The sequence below is a fragment of the Tachysurus fulvidraco genome, chromosome 3 (genome assembly GCF_022655615.1).
Source record: "Tachysurus fulvidraco isolate hzauxx_2018 chromosome 3, HZAU_PFXX_2.0, whole genome shotgun sequence".
In the NCBI taxonomy this organism is placed as follows: domain Eukaryota; kingdom Metazoa; phylum Chordata; class Actinopteri; order Siluriformes; family Bagridae; genus Tachysurus; species Tachysurus fulvidraco.
In genome coordinates, this window is record NC_062520.1 from 16419683 (window position 1) to 16441240 (window position 21558).

At 37.7% G+C, this 21558-nt stretch overlaps 1 protein-coding gene across 1 annotated transcript; it reads left to right on the plus strand.

Annotated features, from left to right (window-relative positions):
* Positions 1-857: 857 nt before the first annotated feature.
* On the plus strand, positions 858-21213 carry hace1 (HECT domain and ankyrin repeat containing E3 ubiquitin protein ligase 1). The gene is made up of 24 exons (XM_027149712.2): positions 858-1134; positions 2202-2256; positions 2346-2435; positions 2669-2773; positions 3357-3432; positions 3589-3720; positions 5311-5393; positions 6702-6798; positions 6949-7050; positions 7148-7254; positions 7367-7517; positions 9301-9617; positions 12238-12306; positions 12413-12500; positions 13192-13303; positions 13408-13505; positions 13714-13801; positions 14141-14290; positions 14401-14597; positions 14789-14920; positions 17568-17666; positions 18073-18143; positions 18284-18397; positions 19478-21213. Exons 1-24 carry the CDS (start codon positions 1044-1046, stop codon positions 19578-19580), a joined length of 2727 nt encoding a protein of 908 aa, XP_027005513.1. The 5' UTR covers positions 858-1043; the 3' UTR covers positions 19581-21213.
* The last annotated feature ends 345 nt before the right edge of the window (positions 21214-21558 follow it).

Genomic DNA, 21558 nt, shown 5'->3' on the forward strand with positions numbered 1-21558 from the left:
AGATTTTCAAAATACAAATATTACAAATATTTTCTTTCATCCAGCCATGACCGTACTCTGAATAGCATATGAATGGATATTTTTGAATATTATTTCAATTTGAGTTAATAGAATGAGCCTACAAAATGCAGTGTAATAAAATGGACAATGAGTGTAGTATTTCATTTAGATGGGTCATGGTACTTTGTATGTGATATTAAAAGTCTTTATCCTTTTCTGATCTTTTATTATGTTTTAATAAATGTATCTAGATAACATTTGTGCTTTTTTTTATGAATTGGAACGACATTACACTGCTGTTGTGAATAACCATTTTTGCCTGCATTGAAAGGTAGAAGGTTTTCAATTGAAGCAATGAAAGCTCTGTAATGTTGCTGGACTTATTGTGTGAGCATACATGCATTACCATACTGAAAGAGTCCAAACAACTGTGAATAAACTGAGGGATGATCTGAGTGGACGTGGTTAAGTGGTTAAGGTGGGGACGTCTAATGGTTAAGGTGTTGGACTACTGATCAGAAGGTTTTAGTTTGAATCCCAGGTCTGCCAAGCTGCCATTGCTGGGCCCCTGAGCAAGGCCCTTATTGCTCAGTTGTATAAATTGTAAGTCACTCTGGATGTCTGCTAAATGACAGAAATGTATATGATTTGTAAAGTAAAACCCAGATGTCTGGTGTTTTTATTTATTTTTTTAGAGGTCTAGAACATTATATTAATGTCCGCAATGAGTGAAGAGATAAACATGGCAGACATATTCAGGTTATCAAGGATCACCCTAAATATACGCTCAGGAATTTTTAAGGGGAAAGTGTACAACTACATTACCCAGTATGCACCGTGAGCAGGAGGTAACGAAAACAGGAAGCGAGTGCAACACAAGGAAATAATGTCAGATGGATCAGAGGCGTCATGTCTCTTAATGTTGGATTGAGCTGTCAATTGCCAAGCCCCTTGACGAAATGGATAACCTAATATATTTGGCTGTTTAAATGTAGTTAAGGAGATCCTTAGTTATACGCTTCATCTAGGTATTGTTTTCCCGTATGATGGAAAGGGCGATGGAGCAGTTAAACGTACAGCTGAACCGGCTGACGCGTTCTTTACGCCGCGCCAGGACAGTGGAGCTCCCTGAAGGTAACGCTCAGACATTTACCACTACTTAGCACCATTTTAATGAATGCTGTGATTTCAGTTTTCACACGAGTATCACAAAAGTCACGGTTTCTGACCTGACACCGCTGTGAATAATTCCTCTTCTCAGTAAGGCCTTAATTCTTGATTTAAGCAAAAGTTAAGGATACATGATACTGATCATGGTCTGGATTGATCCTGAACTTGTCCCAGGAACACTGGGCTTGAAGCTCACATTCAAATCTAGCGTCAGCTTATTATAACCAGTACATCTACACAGGTGTTGCACCATAGGAATAACACTGAGATCATACATATTTTGGGGTGTTTTGTGCTAATATATATTAATCTTGGTCACAAAGTTGGATATAAATATATAAATTTAGGATATACATTTTGGATTTATCTTCCATGACTGCAAAACTGGGCAATTGCAGTCCTAAAGCTATCATAGGAATTGTAGTCCAAAGCCATCTGTATGATTTCTAAGTGGTACCATCTACAGTAAACTCACATATCTTTAGAATTTCAATGTGAAACAGCTGTGACTGGTTTTGAAGTGATTTGGTTTCCAAGTCCATCCCAAAGTATGGCATCAGGATGGTTCAGGTATGTCCGAAGAGCCACTTTACTATATATTATTGTTATTCCACCTTGTAGGTCTGAAGTTAGACAATATAGTCCTTTATAATGTACTACAGGACCACTGTGGACTAAAGATTTTTTGTTATCTTAACTCGGTTGTGATACCGAGGTGTTCGAAGTAAATCCCAGTAAAACTGCTGCACTTGATATACTTGTACACTGGCATGGGGGATAAATTGTACATAGAGTCAGAAGGGTTATAGTCATTAATTGTGTACCTAAATGCTGCTTTAAGCCTAAAATGTAGGTAGCTATATCTAGTGGCCACTTATTGTACATCACGTCACCCTCTTTACTTGAATTTGTTTAGTCCACACCTCATTCAAAAGCAGAGTTCAACTTTGTGCAGTGAAAGGAAAGTAAACCCTGTTATTGTTATGGGAAAACTAAGCTACATTAAGTTATTGTTCTTGCATCCTGTACAGACAATGAGACAGCTGTCTACACACTCATGCCTATGGTGATGGCTGATCAACACAGGTAAAGGATCAAAATAAAATAGTAAATTTAGTATGATATGTTGAATATGCTGGTACTTAAAGTGTTCTTTTTTTTCTCCACAATTGAAGATCAGTCTCAGAATTGCTCTTGAACTCTAAGTTTGATGTCAACTACGCATTTGGACGAGTGAAGAGAAGCCTTCTTCATATAGCTGCCAAGTATGTTAACGTTTGAGTGTCTAATTGGCTGTGTTTTACTCTTCGGTTCAAGTAACATAGCTTGCCTCTAGTTTCGTGCATCACCATATCTTTTATTTGTTCAGTGCTCTGACTTAAAAATGCTGTTCATAAATTCACAAACAAATAGCTGAATATATTGTATGAGTCAGCTTGTTTTGCATAGAGTGCATCTGGTTTTACAGCAGATCTTTTCTCTTTGTATCTGCTTTAAGCTGTGGGTCAGTGGAATGTTTAGTCCTGTTACTGAAGCGAGGAGCAAACCCAAACTACCAGGACATCTCGGGATGTACACCACTCCATTTGGCAGCAAGAAATGGGTAGAGTATTTCTTTTGAAACTGATACACTACTGCCATCTCCTGGCCCCAGAACACTCCTTAGGCTTGCTTTGCTGCATTGTATTCAGGATTTATCTGATCTAGCTTATGGAGACATGATTAGTTATTTAGGAAACAGTGAAAAATGGAAAATCATTAAGTCAGTGGATCTCCAGTATTATTTAGGTGGGATGGTTCATTGGTTACCTCTCAGGTTTCGTAATCATAAGGTTTGGGGTTTAAACCCCAGCACTTCCACTTTTGACCTCTGTTTAACTTCTAATCTTTGTACTTTTTGCTCCTCTAGACATGGTTAAAACTCTTGTATCTGGTAGCACTACTTGTATTGTCCCCTGTTTGATATATTCATGTGCTTGTATTTCCCTATTTGTAAGTCGCTTTGGATTTAACCACAAGCTAAACAAATAAATGTAACTGTAAATGTCATTATTTTCCACAGTTTGAGTTCCTTCACCTAAATGAACATATGCTTAGAGGGAAATATGTTTTTTTTTTGGCATCTGCCTTAATTCCTGTATTGTTTGTAGATATTATGTAAATTATATGCATACCTACTTTAACAGGCAGAAGAAGTGCATGGGTAGACTGTTGGAGTATAATGCAGATGTCAACATCTGTAACAACGAAGGCCTAACAGCTGTAAGTATATGTTGTTCATAATGATTTTCACTGCTATAATTAGCTGTTACAATTGTTAAGAGCTGACATTAGGTATATACTCTGGAGGCTGTTGTGCTGTTTTATGAATTCATCTTTTCTGTTTCATGCACTACCCTTCTATTTATGTGTCTACAGATTCATTGGCTGGCGGTTAATGGGAGAACGGAACTGCTTCATGACTTGGTGCAGCATGTATCCAATGTGGATGTGGAGGACGCAATGGGTCAGACAGCCTTACATGTGGCCTGCCAGAATGGACACAAAACTGTAAGACAATATGTAATTATTTAAATGTGTGAGAATGTTGTGAGTCTAGTAAGGATCTTTTCATTTTACATCAAATGAAGTACTAATACATTAGTTAAGAAGTACTAGAACACTAGAACAGAAAAATTATTGTTAAACTCTGACCATATTTTTGATGATTGATCTGCTTTCTGATCAGTATTTAGACCCACATTGGCATGTATTTCTTTGACACATCTTTTGTCTTCTTTATGCATCCACATTAATTCACAATTATAGAATATTTTAACTGGGCTACAATGTATACTTGTGTATACTTATTTAAAAAAAAAGAGTTTGGGGTGGCATGCATGCTGAAAATATTGTGTTGCTTTTGCATCCCTTTGATTCTAATCTTTATTACTGTGGAGTTTTGCTTGTTCTCATGTGTTCATGTGGAGTTCCTATGGTTACATACCATCTCCCTAAAAAGTACTACAAGGAAAATTTGCTACTCTAAGTAATTAGGGGTATTGTGGCATACTAGTTATCACATTTGCCTCGCATCTCTGGGGTTAGCAGTTTGGTTCACTCCTCTGCCCTGAATTCTTCTCGTGGTTCAGGGCTTTGATTACTCTGGCTTCCACCCCCAGTTTAAGGAGGTGTGATATTCTGATTAGCATCTCTAAATTGTCCATAGTTTCTGAGGAGTGTGGGTGTGTGTGTGCCCCATCTGTGGTGTCTCCCACCTGGAATCCTCTGGGATAGGCTCCAGGCTCCCTGTGATCTTGTGTTCAATAAGCGGTTCAGAAAATGGATGTATAAAATGGACCCTTGGAATTAGCAAGAGTGTTCAGGTGTGTGAAATGTCTGTGTGCCTGAGAGATGTAACCCTTATATCCTGATTGGAAAAACTGAATCTGATAAGAACTGAACTGAAGCACCCCGATGGTGTTTAAATATGATACACATACCCGAGCACTGGTATCGACTGGAAAAGCATAATATCCAGACCTTGGCTCTGCAGTAACTGAGCCGTATTTTTGTACGATTTTGTTGCTAATTAGTATGTGAATCTCATCAGAGGCATGATGACAGCTTGCCTTAAGACATGTTCACTTGCAAAATATTTTCTCAGTTAACATAATACATGTAAGAAAATCCATCCAAAATGTGTCAACTCCAATCTAACACAAATCCAGCATTTCAGACCTATATAACCTCAATACTGTTACTCTTTACTGGATCATTATTTCTGCTTTACTATTAATAACCATGGAATAATGTATGTAAGTATATCACTCTGTGTACAGGTTGTTATTACACTAATGTCATTTGTAAATATCATGCATACGTTTTTATTTGAGACATTTCTTAGTATGGATCATATAAAATGTGATATTGCCTTATAAAATATGAGACTTTCAGGATCTAGTATACAGAGCCATATAATACTGCTTAACAGGGTGAAGGGGGTGGGGGCATAGAGGATTGGGTATGTTCAACTTATTTAGTTGTAGAATTTAGATGTAAAATAAAAATGTCCTTATTTTCTCAATCACCACATCAGACATGCTTTGCATTCTAGCAATGATCAATGCTGATATTGTTTGTTTATGCTGTTTTATTCAGACAGTGCTTTGCCTTCTGGACAGTGGAGCCGACATCAATAGGCCCAACGTCTCTGGAGCAACCCCTCTCTACTTTGCTTGCAGGTCACTAGAAATATTATCGCTCACTTTTAAAAACAGTAATGCACTTGCTGTGGGGCAAGCTTTAAAATGACACACAAAGTTTGAAGGTCCCAAGCACCTTTCTGACTTTTACTGTTCTTTTTCTAACCACTGCTGCCTTTTCCAACTGTGTGTTTAAGAATTAAGAATAACAAGGAAATGTATGCGTTTCTGTCTTGTGGTAGACTAATGAGACTGCCGTTTGATAAGAATGTAGTGACTGAGAAGATGTCCAATTTTCTTTTTTCTCTTGTGCATCATGCTTGATACACTTGGATGAGTGGGTTGCCAAGCAACAATGCTCCTCTATTCTCCCATTTCAATTACAAATGGCAGTCAATGGCTGTCTACTTGGACTTGCTTATGCATGCATTCAAGCCAAGCACCTTTTCTAATAAATAATTCACACATATTATTAAGTAACTGTCTATTGACAAAGCGCTGAAAGCTTTATTGTCTGCTTTTTCTTTAATATCAGATACTGTCAATCAAGATATGTGTGTGTTTAACTTACCAGCTGTGTTGTGTTAGGTGATGGCAACTGGGATATTAATACTCTACAGAAATCCAGGTGCCACAGTGTCAAGCACATTCTGTACTGTATCTTTCTACCATTTGAGGCATGGTCTTTGTTAGTGAATAAAAGAATAAAAGTGTTTGTCATGAAGTGTTGTGTTAATTGAATATACAGTATGTGGCAGGCATTGCACCGTGTAGTAAAATATAGGAGACTACAATGTGCCAATAAGCAAAGGAAGTCAGCACAAAACCAAAAGACTTTGTAACATGTTGGGTCAGAAGTCTTTTTGTTTTTCCAGCCATGTTTCAATCACCTGATTATTGCTGATTGAGTCATGCATTCGTTTGTTTGGTGAGAAGCTATACCACACGTCACCTGTGGTGTTGGGGTCTACAGGCAAATACCTCTGGACAAAAGGGTGACACCCAGGGATTTACTAATTTGGTCAGCCACCTACAGTTATATATATTAAGTCAAGTGTTTATTATCTGAAGCATATTGAGCCACCTGGAAACCCTCGAGTGAATATTCTTGAAAATCTGCAAAGGCAAATTCCATCTGCTATATGAGGCTGACAATGTTGGTTTACTGACATATGGGGAGATTTAAGAAAAGGGAAAAGCAATAAGGTTTAATTAAACAACAGTATCCTCCAGTGTCTACTCTTTTCACTTGAGGTGAGATTGTGACCTTGGCAGTATTGCTATAGTTGTATGCTGGTGATGCCCAGATGAAATGATATGCTTGTGCTCACTCTGTCACTCCCACAGCCATGGCCAGCGGGACACAGCACAAATTCTGCTCCTCAGGGGTGCCAAGTACTTGCCAGACAAGAATGGAGTCACCCCGCTTGACCTATGTGTGCAGGTAAGTAATGTTTCGAGTACAGATAACAACCATGGTGCTGGCGGGCCTGCGTCTGGCTCACTGTAGTAAGTGTAATCAGATGTGTAGTCTACATTCAGGTACAGATATTGTTTTTATTAACTTTTATACATTTTTTTCTCCATTTTTAAGGGTGGTTATGGTGAAACATGTGAGATTCTTATACAGCATCATGGAAGGCTGTTTCAGACACTAATTCAGATGACACAGAATGAGGACTTAAAAGAGAACATGGTGAGATCTCATGAATGTGCGCCTTTTTTGTCACAATAAGTACTATCTATAGGTGTCTATATTTAACGTTTGTGTTTGTTTCCATACATTGCTTTAGCTCAGGCAGGTTCTTGAGCATGTATCTCAGCAGAATGACTCCAATTATCAGAGAATCCTTACCAGCCTGGCTGAGGTAGCCACCACCAATGGACACAAGCTGCTCAGGTACTGTAGACGTCATCCCATTGTGGAGATAATTCACTACGCTCTCTGCTACATAAGCTCCTCTAATATGACATTTTGCTTCTGTGTAATCCTATTCTTTTTGCCTTCTTAGTTTGTCTAGTAGTTATGAGGCCCAGATGAAGAGTCTGCTCAGAATAGTGCGTATCTTCTGCCACGTTTTCCGCCTGGGTCCCTCGTCCCCTAACACTGGCGTTGACATGGCATACAATGGGAACAAAACCCCACGCAGTCAGGTCTTCAAGGTCAGTGTGTGCTGTGTTCTACAGTCTAATTAATTCAGTCCCTTGTAAAAGATGCACTGGACTGATGTGTCCTGAAGAGGGTGCTTGCTGCTTGAGTTTGTTTGGATGATTTGACATGTTCCTAGTTAGATACAGTATACCTCCTTTACCCACGATTATGTTTGCAATCTAATATGAAGTACCTAATGTCATACTAAAGCTATAAGCCGCAGTTTGGAATATTTGTATACAATATATGGAGAACTTGCAGTTCTCCTCTCCAAATAGCTCAATAATATATTTTAGCCCACTTAATAAACATTGTGGGGGCTTGTGATGATTAACTCATCGCTGACATTCTCAGCCCTTCATATATCTTCAGATGTTTACCTTCAGGTGCTGCAGTCTGATTTCTTGACCAGATGAGTGAAACACATGCTGATGTAAAACAGAAAAATGATCTGTTCTAAGGCAAGAAAATTGCAAACAGACTAAATAATAAAAACATTATGGAAGTATCATATCTGTCAAAGATGACAAGCAGCTATATTTATTTATTTATTTATTTATTTATTTATTTATTTATTTATTTGTAAGTTTTTTATCACTTTCTTATGGTAGATGAGGCATCATTTTTAATATGACACATTCATATTATTAAAATTACCTGTATGTAGCTCATGCTGCTGAAGATGGCATATTTTTCTTGATTAGAGGTGCTAGAGACTGGCAGTTTCAATGGTGTATTTGCCTTTAAGCTTTTAAAGATTTGGGGTAGGAATGCAAACTAAAGTGGCATATTGCTTTTTTTTTTGCTGTCAAAAATTTGTTGTAACACAACGCAACATAAAATGAATTTTTAAAATGAAAAAATAAAAAAAGGTTAAAATTGACAGATGAATGAGAAGACAACAAGCATTAAAATAAACATCTACTAGGAGTTTAGTATATAGCGTCATATTGCAACATATTGTTGCATCGTGTTAATTATTTTAGTTTAATTGAACAATATTGCTTCTACCATCATTATTTGGAATATACTTGTGCGTGACCAGTTTGATTTTATTTTTGAATGTGTGCATCAGTTAATTCTGCACACAATTCGAATGCAGCCACCAGATACTAGATAAATTTAATGAAAGCATAATGTGTGCGTGTTTTATCATGCTTTTAAAACTCTCTATCTTGAGTTGTCTAATTTTTATAATTAATAATCCCAGTGCTTGGTTATTGTGGTGTGTCTTTCATTAAAGGAAATGCCCTTTATTTTTTAAGTACGATTTAATATGTAGTGTTTTTTTTTCTTCAGTTTTGTAAAAATTGACATAATTTAATCATATTTTCAAGAGGCACTGTTAATATTAATGCCACCCCTGAAAGTGTATGACAGCAAGAACAATACTTTTAAGATATTGAAGATATTTGAGTTTGAGATGCAAAGATGTATATGACAAGATAGATGAGAATTTACATCTACATGTGTAAGAGTTAGAGCATTGCATCTTTCTTTGAAGAACAGCCAACTTTAGTTGAGCTAAAGTATAGGAACTTATAGACTTTGTATAAATTATAAGTTCCTATACATCCCTGACATCACCTGATAAACTTTTGAACCCTTTTTTGGTGATGCTTTTCCACAGCTTCTTACAGTGCACTGAAATTCTGATCTATCGTCTCATTTTCATTATTTCAACTCAACCCAAAATGTCTTATATAGTTTATAGAAAAACAAATTAATGTTGATGTGTAAGTAATGTATGAGAAGGTTTTGCCATTATTCTGATGTGTGGATGCTTATCCTCAGCCTCTGGAGTTGCTGTGGCACTCTCTGGATGAATGGCTGGTGCTCATCTCCACAGAACTGGATAAAAAGTGTGGAGACACCGCCTCGTCTTCTCCAGGAAGTGACATTGCCTCGCTTCTAATGAAGCAGCGGGAGGCAAGTCCCTCTGTTGCTGTCGATGTCCCTGACCTTCTGCCCTCCTCGCTGGATCCTGAGGTGGTAATGAAGACACCTAAGGCTTATGTAGATGGACAGGACGTGATCTCCATGACTGCCAACCGGCTGAGTGCAGTAATCCAGGCCTTCTATATGTGCTGCTCCTGCCAGATGCCCCAAGGGTAAGAATAACTTCTTACCTTTACAAATGAATTCTTGATATTAATTTAACTGCTGTAATATAACTTCTCTGATATACATATGCAACTATTAAGAATGCACGTCTTTTCGGGCAGCTTCACAGGAAACATAACGCAATCCTTAAATACATGTGTTGTGCTTCAAGATATTTTCTAACAACAGATGCTTAGGGTCATCATTAAGGCTCAATCTCCGTACCTGTGTTGGTCGCGTTGGTTCGTGGCTCGCTCGGAGATCGTTGAGTACGATTAGTTAGTCTTATCATTTTGGAAAGCCACTAGCTACAGTATCAAGCCCTGCTTACAGTTTACCATTTGTTAGCTTTATTAATCCTTATTTATTAATGTTCAATGGTTTATAGCATTTATTGGTAATATTAAGTGTAAATAGTACTATGTGCTATTGGTAAATAGTGGCAGATACTATTTGCACATCAGTGTTGTTGTGCATTAAACATTATGCAATGATAACAGAGTGTAAAGCATTATATTTATAAAAGAAATATCAAAAGTATGATAACTTATTGAGATAATAAAGCCCTACACCTACCCTATGACCTAACCCTAAACATAAACTTTATGAATAAAACTTAATTTTAAGTTTTAAATTAACTTTATTGAAAACAAATTCCTCATCACTGAAATGATGTGATGGAAAAAGTGTAAAAAAAAAACAAACAAACAATTTTGTCAGAAGGTAGTAATGAACCCGGGTCTCTGGTGTCAAAGCTACACGTATAGTACTACACACGCAACACCTCATGCCACTGGGGCCACTGCATGAGCTACTAGGAATAAATTTCATTATTTTATCCGAGATAAAGCAAATAAACTAGTGTGGAGATTTCATGCATTATTAAAGCTTATTGAGTTTAATCAAAGTAAGATTGTTACCTTTTGTAAAGTCTTATAACAAAATGAATAGGAGCTTATACAAATAATACATTATTTGTTGCCAAACATGTTGCTATACATTTGCATATAATTTTCCTCCCCTTAATAACTGTTTATTGTTTAAGTTTCTTTTTAGTTTAATTATTCACTATGTTTTGAACCAACTGTGGCAAAATCAATTTTGCAGATGTCACAACGTTGCCTACTGAGATATGCTAATTATGAAGAGCTGCAATTAATACATTGTACATATTTATAACAATAAATATCTTATCTGCATATAAAGGTTATCATTTCCCCAGCCTCATTTTTAATCACGTCGTCGTTAATGTATCTTTTCTATCAGACGACTTGCTCTAGATAGCGTGCAAAGCATTACTGCACTGAAGATTCCAAAAGGTGTCACAATGCCTCTCAAAGAACAAAGATATTTATATGCAGATGATTAGGATGATGATGATAATAAGTAATGAAATATTCGCTGTTTTGTTAAGACAATGAAGTGCCTTTCTTTTGAAGGTGGATCTGACCTTTACAAATTATACTAATAACCTTTATTTTGGACATATGGACATTTTGAACCCATTCAGTAACCTTTTTTTTATCATGCCCTTAAATAATCTCTAAAATTGTTGCAGTTTTATTGTCATGCTCCAAAAAACATTGATATTTAATTGACTAAGGCTCAAACCTAAGAATAAAAATGTGACTAGACTTTCACCTTTAATGTCTGTGAATGTTATTGGTGTTATTCTCTCCAAGAGAGCCTCACCTTGTAGTACTAGTTATATGGCAGTAACTCTTAAACTGCAATTTTTGTCAATTAGAAGAAATTGCACTGTTTTGTTTTATTTATATTTTAAAAATATTTAGAATTAATTTAGAATCTAAATTAGTTAGAATAAAACCATACAGATTAAACATATGTCGAAAATTAAACCCATTTGTAATTTATTTGATATTCTAATATTTGCTCATTTTTAAGGGTGCATTTAATTATGCAGAGCGCTGATCCCAGGAGTTCTGGTCAAACATACTGCAGTAGTTTTCAATGCATAATTGCCACAAAGATGATAACACTAATTATTTATAACTAATTTACTAATGTCAATATTATATTTTGAAAATCAGGCTTCAACTAGCTTCACAGTCATTACTCTATACACTAGAAACCCTGCAAGGTGGAAAGCCATGATAGAGCAATTGAAAATATTAAACCATAACAGTGGCTCAGAAGAAAAATGCAAATAGTAATATTAAATCTTCTTCAACTGATTTCTTCTCTTCAGCAATATAATTATTTTAATCAGAGCTCATCTTTGTATAGCAGTCACTGAAATAAACAAGAAAATAATGCCGCTTCACACTTCTGTTACCCCTGAAGCTTTTCTAACTGCATGTAATTAGGAAATTAAATAGGTTTTTAATTACCTCTGAATTGATGATCTCTTGGCAGGTTCTAGTGAGATGTCTCTTGTCTTATTGTATATTTTGGACTGCCTTTGTCATTAGAGACTGGAGTGATGATTCTGGAAATCACCCTTTAAATAATTCAGCTATATTGTGTTTGCTAATGGCTCAATGGCTGTAATAAGTTTGCAATCTGTGTAATTAAAGTCCTAATACAGGCTGCTTTTCTTAGCACTTTGTTTCTGCAGCTTTATTCTTTCAGACAATCTATTATCCATCTCTCTCTTGTCTTGCCCAGCATGACTTCTCCGCGTTTCATCGAGTTTGTTTGCAAACATGATGAAGTACTTAAGTGTTTTGTAACCAGGTAAGGGACGATCACCTCTGTAACAGTGTCTCCTTGTTCTTGACAATATCTTTTCAAACTGAGTTTAAAATTGAGATTGAGATTGCCCATTTTTTTTCTCCCACAGGAATCCAAAGATTATATTTAATCACTTCCATTTCCTGCTGGAATGTCCAGAGCTCATGTCTCGCTTCATGCACATAATCAAAGGCCAGGTATGAGGTCTGATGCACATGTTAAAGCAATGCTTCCAACATAGTCCTTTTGTTTGATTTCACAAAAGTGACCTTTTGTGCTGTAGAACTCTTGGGACTTGGGTTGATAGACTTTCAAACACCTGTCTCACTCAGCTAGGATCATTTAGCTGTGTTATTATGCAGCAGATAGGGCTTGTCTTAAGGTTCGTTATATGGTTTCATAAATTTTAACTGCTGCTTTACTATGTCGTGTTCACAAAGTTTTTGGTATTCATATTGGAGCTACTGCATGCTCAGCCTCGTTACCTCCAGATTATGGTCCACTGGGGACTGCGGTGCCATTTTAATTACAGACTTTAACTTGCCGAATCCGATTTCATCTCTTGATTTTCCTCTTCGCATGCTCCAGGTGCCCCTGGAGGAAAGAGCTCCTTTCAATCTTATTAATTTGTACGTCTTGCAGACTTCCCCCTCCTTGCATCATGAATAAAGTCATTTAAATATTATGCAAATGGATTGCAATCTCTCCTCTCTGTATAGCTGAAGTGTTCTTTTTTTCCCCATTATCTCCACTTACTAAGGCAAGGTCTGTAGTTTATAGTGTAACGAATGGGTGATTAATAGGCCAGATGAATGCTCTTTGGGCAAAGTATAAGACGTGAGTGTCTAATCAATATGACAAAGTTTATATTACCCTTTTTCCCCACAGCCATTTAAGGACAGGTGTGAGTGGTTTTATGAGCATCTCCTGGCTGGACAGCCAGACTCAGATATGGTCCATCGGCCCGTCAATGAGAATGACATTTTACTGATTCACAGAGGTACTTGAATTCCCGTCCTGAATGCTAGAAGGTTTCTACCTTTATTTAGGTACTCACTGTCTAGATTTAGATCATAACCATGGCACATTGTCTTCTTTACTTAGAGTCCATATTCCGCAGCAGCTGTGAGGTCGTGTCCAAGTTCACCAATGAGAAGCTCAAGCAAGGCATCGCCGTGCGCTTTCATGGTGAAGAGGGAATGGTCAGTTTCAAAATATCTCTTCTGTGTCATCACTAAGCAGATTTCTTATGTTCTCAGCTATTTTCAGCTGCTCTGGCTTCAGTACACAATGCAGTGCTCTCTAAGCTGGACTTGCTGTGCAAGATGTGCTGCAGTCTTGGGAAACAGATCTTATGCTGGTGACATTGGCAGATGGTACTCACATTGTCTCTCTCTGTCTCTCTCTCAGGGTCAGGGGGTGGTGAGAGAGTGGTTTGACATTCTCTCTAATGAGATCATCAATCCAGACTACGCACTGTTCACACAATCAGCAGATGGTAAGCAATATTCTAACTGTAACTCTGCAATATGCTGACAATTAATATGCGCCTTTGTTGAGATTTACTTCAGGCTCTTCAGTTTCTTCTATGTGAGTTTCCTCATTTGTGTGTTTCATGCAGCTCTTGTATATCATGATATATTTGTGTATTTTCAGAGTATATGTGGTTAAGTATCATTGACTTTGACTCACTTTGTCTCTTTTACCTTGATTGACTGTATTTAATTATTAGATATTGATTGTGTTACACATCAGAGGCTTTGTCAATAATCATCGGAGAAACACTGCTGACTAAGTACAATCCTTTCTTTGCTTGAACTGCGTGTGTCTTTTGCAGGTACTACATTTCAGCCCAACAGTAACTCCTCTGTCAACCCAGACCATCTGAACTACTTTCGGTTTGCAGGTCAAATCCTCAGCCTGGCCCTGTACCATCGACAGCTGGTGAATATATACTTCACCCGCTCCTTCTATAAGCACATACTGGGTAATACACAAACAGGCACATTTGATATTAATATCTACAAAATGTACATGTGATGTACGAGATTGTTCACGTTTGCACAGAGTGATGTACTTGTGTGTTCATTTGTCCAGGTATCCCAGTGAATTATCAGGATGTGTCTTCGATTGATCCTGAATATGCCAAGAACCTGCAGTGGATTCTGGACAATGACATCAGTGACCTGGGCCTGGAGCTCACCTTTTCTGTGGAGACTGATGTGTTTGGAGCCATGGAAGAAGTTCCACTCAAACCAGGTGGAAGTGGGATTCAGGTCACTCAAGATAACAAGGTGAAGACATAAATTCGGGTATAAACAAGATAAAAATGTTCTCATATTGTAGTTCCATGGTTAGAGTTTTTTCTTTGAAGGTGATATAAGGCTTTGTCTCTGCTCTCTCTCTCTCTCTCTCTCTCTCTCTCTCTCTCTCTCTCTCTCTCTCTCTCTCTCTCTCTCTCTCTCTCTCTCTCTCTCTGTGTCAGGCTGAATATGTGCAGCTTGTAACAGAGTTGAGGATGACTCGAGCCATTCAGCCTCAAATCAATGCTTTCCTGCAGGGCTTCCACACCTTTATTCCACCCTCACTCATTCAGCTCTTTGATGAGTATGAACTGGTGAGTAGCGTCCTTTTTTTTTGCTTTATCCAGCTCATTTTGGATGATATACTGTATTTCTACATAAGAGAAAAGTTCTTCTTTCTCTCTCTGATTCTTTCTTTTTCTACTTCTCTCCCAACACCCCTCCCACACAATCATTCTCAATAGATCAGTTCAGTTTAACTTTATTTAATTTTAACAAAATTTTACAGAGGCCTAGGCATGAAAACCCCCTGTGGGCAGAAGACAGCAGTTACAGAGAAAATCTCTCACATGACTGTAGAAAGCGAATAAGCCCTCAGATGTAGGAATCAATTCTTCTCTGGCTGAGCCTACACTGAGAATCAAATATTGTGATATTAGGAAACTCATGCTGGAAGCAACTGTTTATATTACAGTCAGTCAGTATAGATTAAATTAGAGTGAATGAAAAGTGGAGTCTGGAAGAATACAGTTTAAATATTATGAGATGTGTATTAGAGAGCACTGGTTCTAATCTGTTTTTAGGCACAGTAGGTTTTTAGAGAAATTATATTGATGCCTTGTCAATGTTGCATCTCTAAACCTCATTGGCCTGTCGCTCAGGGCACACAGAGGGGAAATTAAAGATGTGCATTAGTTATGAATGTGAAAATGCCGGAAATGACAGTGACAAAAATGACAGCTGATGAGAACTAATGAAGAATGAGGCGTATGAACAATAGAGCAGGCAAACAGGAAAACAGGAAAGACAGAGAATTTGGGACTGATGGGTAATTGGCTAAACAAGAATGGTTATAGATAATATGATGGTAAGGATGGTTGGTTCAAGAATTGGAATTTATTATTATTTTTTTAAATCTTGAAAAAAGTTTTAAAATTCTGTCCAGTAATCAGACTTGATATTATGCATGTTCTTGAGGGTTATTGGATATGAACCCACAAGCTTCCACAATCCCATGTCATGTATTTATTTATTTTTGGAGGTTGACCTTGAATTGTAAATGTCCTACATGACCTTCAAGAATTCTAGCACTTAATCAGACTCACTATGATCATCTAAACAGATTTAAAAAGATACATACAGGTTTTTTTTTTTGGCTTGCCTTGAACTCTGCACACTTTTCATTTTTGATGTTGGTGCATGTAAAATGGTGAGGGTGACATTATTACTCAGGTCAACATAACACTCTAAGCCCAAGGTCAACTGTCCATTAGACAGCTTTAATAAAGAAATGGTAACCGAGTGGAGGGAAATAGATGGATTTAACGATTGAGACTCTTGCATGTACATTCATATGAGAGTGGCAAAGTGCTTCCATAACGGACAGTGACAGCTCTTTATCTGCCCTGCTTTATCTCTGTGCCTGCACTAAAAAGCTTACACCTTTTGATTAAATCCTGAGTGCAGGATTAAGATAATAGTCTGATAAGAATGATCAGTTAGCAAGTAAAATTTAAAATGACTAAATGGGATTATCCTGTGAACATTTTTCTCAAGTAAGAGGTGCTTCTATAATAATAATAATAATAATAATAATAATAATAATAATAATAATATGAGTTGTAGAATATTGCAGTATAAAATCCTGCTCCTTTTTTCATTCAGATTTTTCTTTCTTTGGCTCAATTTCCCTTCAGATCTCTGCCCTGTTTTCTTAAAAATGAACTCGAGGCATACACATTTTCATCAGAGAGGATGGAGTCTGTCAGGGGAACACATCATTTGAATTGCTGTTCTCCTCACAGGAAGCGAAGAGGCCTAGAATTTAAAGACAAGGATAACTATCCAGCCTGTGGTGCCTCAAAGTGGAAGTCTTAAAGATAGAAGAAGAGCATAAAATGATTTCTGCTTCTTGCACAGAACAAGCACACCTGGAGTAATGTTAGTCTCTAATGTATAACACAAATAATTTATCAAAAAAAGATAAGAGTAGCTGTCACACTTTAATATTTCTTTCTTTCTTGTTGTCCCTGCCTTGGGGCCTTACTGAGGCCTCAGGCTCCACACTGAGTGTCCTTCCTCTCATTCCATGTTATTTCTCGGTTTCTGTCTCGGCACACAGGTGGTCTCTCTCGCTCTCTCTTTCTCTCTCCCTCACTTTCTCTCTCTCTCTCTCTCTCTCTCTCTCTCTCTCTCTCTCTCTCTCTCTCTCTCTCTCTCTCTCTCTCTCTCTCTCTCTCTCTCTCTCTGACACCCCATTTTCCCACAGATTGATGCTCTCTCAGGGAAATTACTGTGCCGAGGGCCTCCAGCATGCATATATTTGTAAGCCCATGTGTCGGTCCCACAGCCACGACTAGCCCACTGACAATCCTCAGAGGGACTATTTAATGAGGGCCCATGTTTCAAAGTGCTTTTTTGTCTCACACTCTGTCCTTATTATCTGCCTCTCACTTGTGTAATCGAACACTGAGCAGGCCTGCAATATTCTTCACATGGAGTGTGTGTTCAGTGATTAAAGGCACTTTTCACAGCTCTTCTCCAATGCAGTACTTCGCACACGTGTCCTTTTATAAAGGGGTTCATGGGAAATGTCAAACACTGTGGGAGCACTACCTTAGCCGTGTTATGAGTCAGTCTGAGATGGATGAGTTATTGCTTAGATTTGTTGTTATGGGGCTCAAACACACTCTGCGCTGTATTTCTAGTCTTAAGTATAAGTGTGTGTCTGTGTGTGCGCAGGAGCTACTGCTGTCTGGCATGCCAGAGATTGATGTGATGGACTGGAAGAGAAACACAGAGTATACAAGTGGCTATGACCTCGAGGAGCCAGTCATCCAGGTTTGCAGCTGCCACCACATCAACAACATTATCACACTCTTGAAGAGGATGAAGAGGGCATCTCTAATCTCTTAGCACAAACTTTTATTACAGATTTTATTTTCTAAAAACACTTCTGGAGTCTCACTGCATCTTTATTATTATGGTTTCAAACCCAATATAAATCTTATATAAATGTATATGGGAAAAGCTTTTAGGGTCTGTTTTTTATGGGGAAATTGTTTTATATCTATTGGCTTCCTAACCTTCTATCTCTAGGTAAATAACCTTTTGTCATTTATGCAGAATGGCAGACCACTGTTATACCTTTGTGGGTACATTTTTTTAAAACACAAATGTCAGTCAACAGAACATTGCAATGTGACCAGGCAGGCATCATATTTTTGTGTTCTTTCTTGTTTTTCAGTGGTTTTGGGAAGTAGTGGAGGGTCTCACTCAGGAGGAGAGGGTACTCATGTTACAGTTTGTCACTGGGAGGTGAGACTGCATTCCAGACCAATTCTTTATTGCATTGTTAGTGTTTTTCAGTGAAGCTAGCAATGACAATGAGTGCACAGTACTTGTTTCTTTTTGATGCTCTTCTCATTTTTCGGTTTCTTTTTTCCTTCTCTGTCTAGTTCCCGTGTTCCACATGGTGGTTTTGCTTTTCTTATGGGTGGCAGTGGCTTACAGAAGTTCACCATCGCTGCTGTACCTTACACATCCAACTTATTGCCTACCTCTAGTACCTGGTGGGTATTAAATTGTGTTTCCTTTCTTGCCTTGATTTCATATGAGTGGATGAATGAAGCTATGAAATGTCAAATATAATTATAGAACTTGTATGGCTAAAATGGCTTTGATAACAGACTGTATGGTAGAGCAGTCTTCATAGCATGTTTGCTTCACACCTCTGAGGTTGGGGGTTTGAGTCCCAACTCTATCTAATGTGCACAGAGTTTGCATGTTCACCCTGTTCTTTGGTGTTTTTTGCCAGGTACTCTGGTTTCCTCCCCATGCTTACTGGCATCTCTAAATTATCTGTAGTGTGTGATTGGATGTTTGAGTGTGTTTATAATAAATTGTGACAGATTGGCACCCAGTCCAGGGTGTCCCCCACCTTGTGTCGTAATAGGACCAGACACCCTGTGTAAGATAAGTGGTTAGAGAATGGACACATATGGATTCCTCAGTGACTTTCTATTCCCTGTTTTCTCACTACATAAGGTATAACACTGTACAAACAACCAGAGCAAATGCACATTTTTTACATTTATTTCTATTTTAATATGAGACGATTGATGTCTTCAGGAACATTTTAAGATGAAATGGGATTAGTTAGTTAATACAGAAAGGAAATTCTGACTATATAAACCGAAGATTTATAAACCCCAACCCATAACCTCTGGAGATATCCATTTAAATATGTGGATAGTGTTATTGAATGCGGAAATTACATACATTACTTGACCATGTTACAGATAGTCCTGGTTTCCATTTGGTCACCGTGCCATCACTTGGCTGCCTTTCAGTATTTTGAGGCAGCAGAGGGCAGTGTGGATCTTTTGAAACATTCATAGTGGTGCCAAGTGAGCAAACTGCAGTGATTGAAGCAGAAGCTCCACAGCATGATGGAAAATGTCAGAGTCATAATCACACATACTGGCAGAAAGGCAGAAAGACATTGAACAAAAACGAAGCATGACACCCGGAGTTTAAAAAAGGCATGTTTTGTGTAAGGGTAGAAGTTAAGCATATGCAGCTGTTTGACTTATTCTGCTGCAATCCACGAGGGAATAATTCTGACTCGTCTGTCTATCTCTCTCCTTCAGTATAAACATGCTGAAACTCCCAGAATACCCCAGCAAGGACGTCCTGCGTGACCGGCTGCTGGTTGCACTACATTGTGGAAGCTATGGTTACACCATGGCATGATGCTTACTCTGCTGTTTTTGGCTGGGATGCTTGCTATATAGACACACACTTGCACCAGGGTTTGTGTATTTCATTTCAGGGATATCCTCTGCACTCATTCCTTTGGTAATCGGACCTTTTGGTTTCATGGTGTTATTTTAAATTCTCAAATCTAAAGAAGGGATGAAGGTAAACCTGAGAGAGGGAAATATAACAACATGTAATGCTGAAAATGTGGTATGTCGGTTTTTGCCAGTCTGTACTTCCAGTGTTGTGTGTCAAATGATATTCGTTTTTTGAAATGATGTATACCAGAGTATGCATATATGTAAATGTATGGGTGACAGATTAAAGGAAAACAGCATAAAGAGTCACATAAGTTGTTGGGCCACCATGAGTGGCCAGAACATCTTCAGTGTGCATTGCTCGGGTGGCATAAATTATCCAAGTCTCCAGAACTCCACTAAAGGAATGAGCCCTATTCTTTAAGAACATATTTGTTGTTTCAAGAATGGCGGTGCAGAATACAATCTAACACTTTAGTCCAGAATCTGCCATATCCTGGAGGAAAGCACTCCCTTCCGCATCGAAATGTTCCATCATTGTGACTAGGCTTAATACTTTGTATATATTTGCAGTCACTATTTCCAGTCACCGGGGAGACATGAACCTTAACCATGTGGGCAAAATGCCCCACAGCATAACCGCCACAAGTTTTCCTTCAATCTGTCATTCCTCTGTAAACGCTAAACATGAAAGCCTGTATGTCTGTATGTCTGTGTGCTCATGTATTATAAAACAGAAGGAAAAGGGAACTACAAATAATGCTGGAAACAATAAGAGCAAGGACTTTCATACATCTGTAATATCTGTTCCATGTAGCTATGTAATGCTGGTTTGTTTATCATAGTCATTGTTAAAAGTCCTTTAATATGTCATTTTCTCAACGATTGTGTTACTGAGAATGCAAATTGGATCAATGGTGCCAAATATTTTGCTAGATGTCATTTTATTTCATGAATAGAATGATTTATGTCTAGAGAAGGAGTAGATAAAGTAGTGCGAACATATGTTTATATTTCTTATAAATTATCACTTTGATTTGGTTGTATACTTTTTCATCTGTAAAACGACTGCGTATTGTATACACAATCCTGAAGAATCTTTTGCAAAAAAATCATTGAAATATTGAAGTATGTATTTTACTATTTTCAGAGTTTTATTTAATTTCTCTCTCTCTCTCTCTCTCTCTCTCTCTCTCTCTCTCTCTCTCTCTCTCTCTCTGTGTGTGAGTGTATGTGTCTTCTCAAGGAAAACATGGATGTAATGGGACTTACCGTGCTTTTTATAAGACCATCTACAGAAAATTGCTCTTACATTTCTGTCAGCTACACACAGTGACAGTGCTGGAAACTGGTATCCTTAAACCTATTTGTATTCTGTCGGAATCAGCCATCATTGAGCTGCATTAATGCTGCTGTTATTGATGTCCTGTTTTCTATTGTTTGTTTTAAGGTTAGCAACATGATATTGAGTGTTAGAGGTAATTCTCTTTCCACAGTATACATAAGAATGGAATGAATGATTTATGAAATAATGACTTTTCATGGTAAGTAAAATAAATTAATCAAAAAGATGCCTCATTCATCAGCAATTTATAGTTTGCCTTTTTAAAGAACAAATTGCTGCTAGTAAAAACAGCAAACTCTTTTGCTTTACATCATCGGAAACACTTGTGATCTTTCCATTCTTTTGTTTTCCAAAAATAACTACTAGGGTAAGAGCTCTACACATTTATCTCTAGTTTACACAAGAGCAAAATCAATAAATAGAATCAGTGGAATTCAGGAAAACTTGAAAAGTTTTTAAAGTAAATTCCATGTGCAAAAAAAGGGTTTTTTTTTCTAATTAGATTTTGTATACCACAGCAAATATCATGTTCTCTCTGCTCTCTATTGAGACACCACTTTCTAGATATTACCTGCTCACTATGGCAACG

What these genes read in the sequence shown, in the direction of transcription:
- hace1 (XM_027149712.2), top strand. Translation starts at nt 1,044, where the DNA reads ATGATGGAAAGGGCGATGGAGCAGTTAAACGTACAGCTGAACCGGCTG. An exon ending in GCCAGAATGGACACAAAACT is followed by an intron (nt 3,721 to 5,310) that starts GTAAGACAATAT and finishes TGTTTTATTCAG; the next exon opens with ACAGTGCTTTGCCTTCTGGA. An exon ending in CACGCAGTCAGGTCTTCAAG is followed by an intron (nt 7,518 to 9,300) that starts GTCAGTGTGTGC and finishes GCTTATCCTCAG; the next exon opens with CCTCTGGAGTTGCTGTGGCA.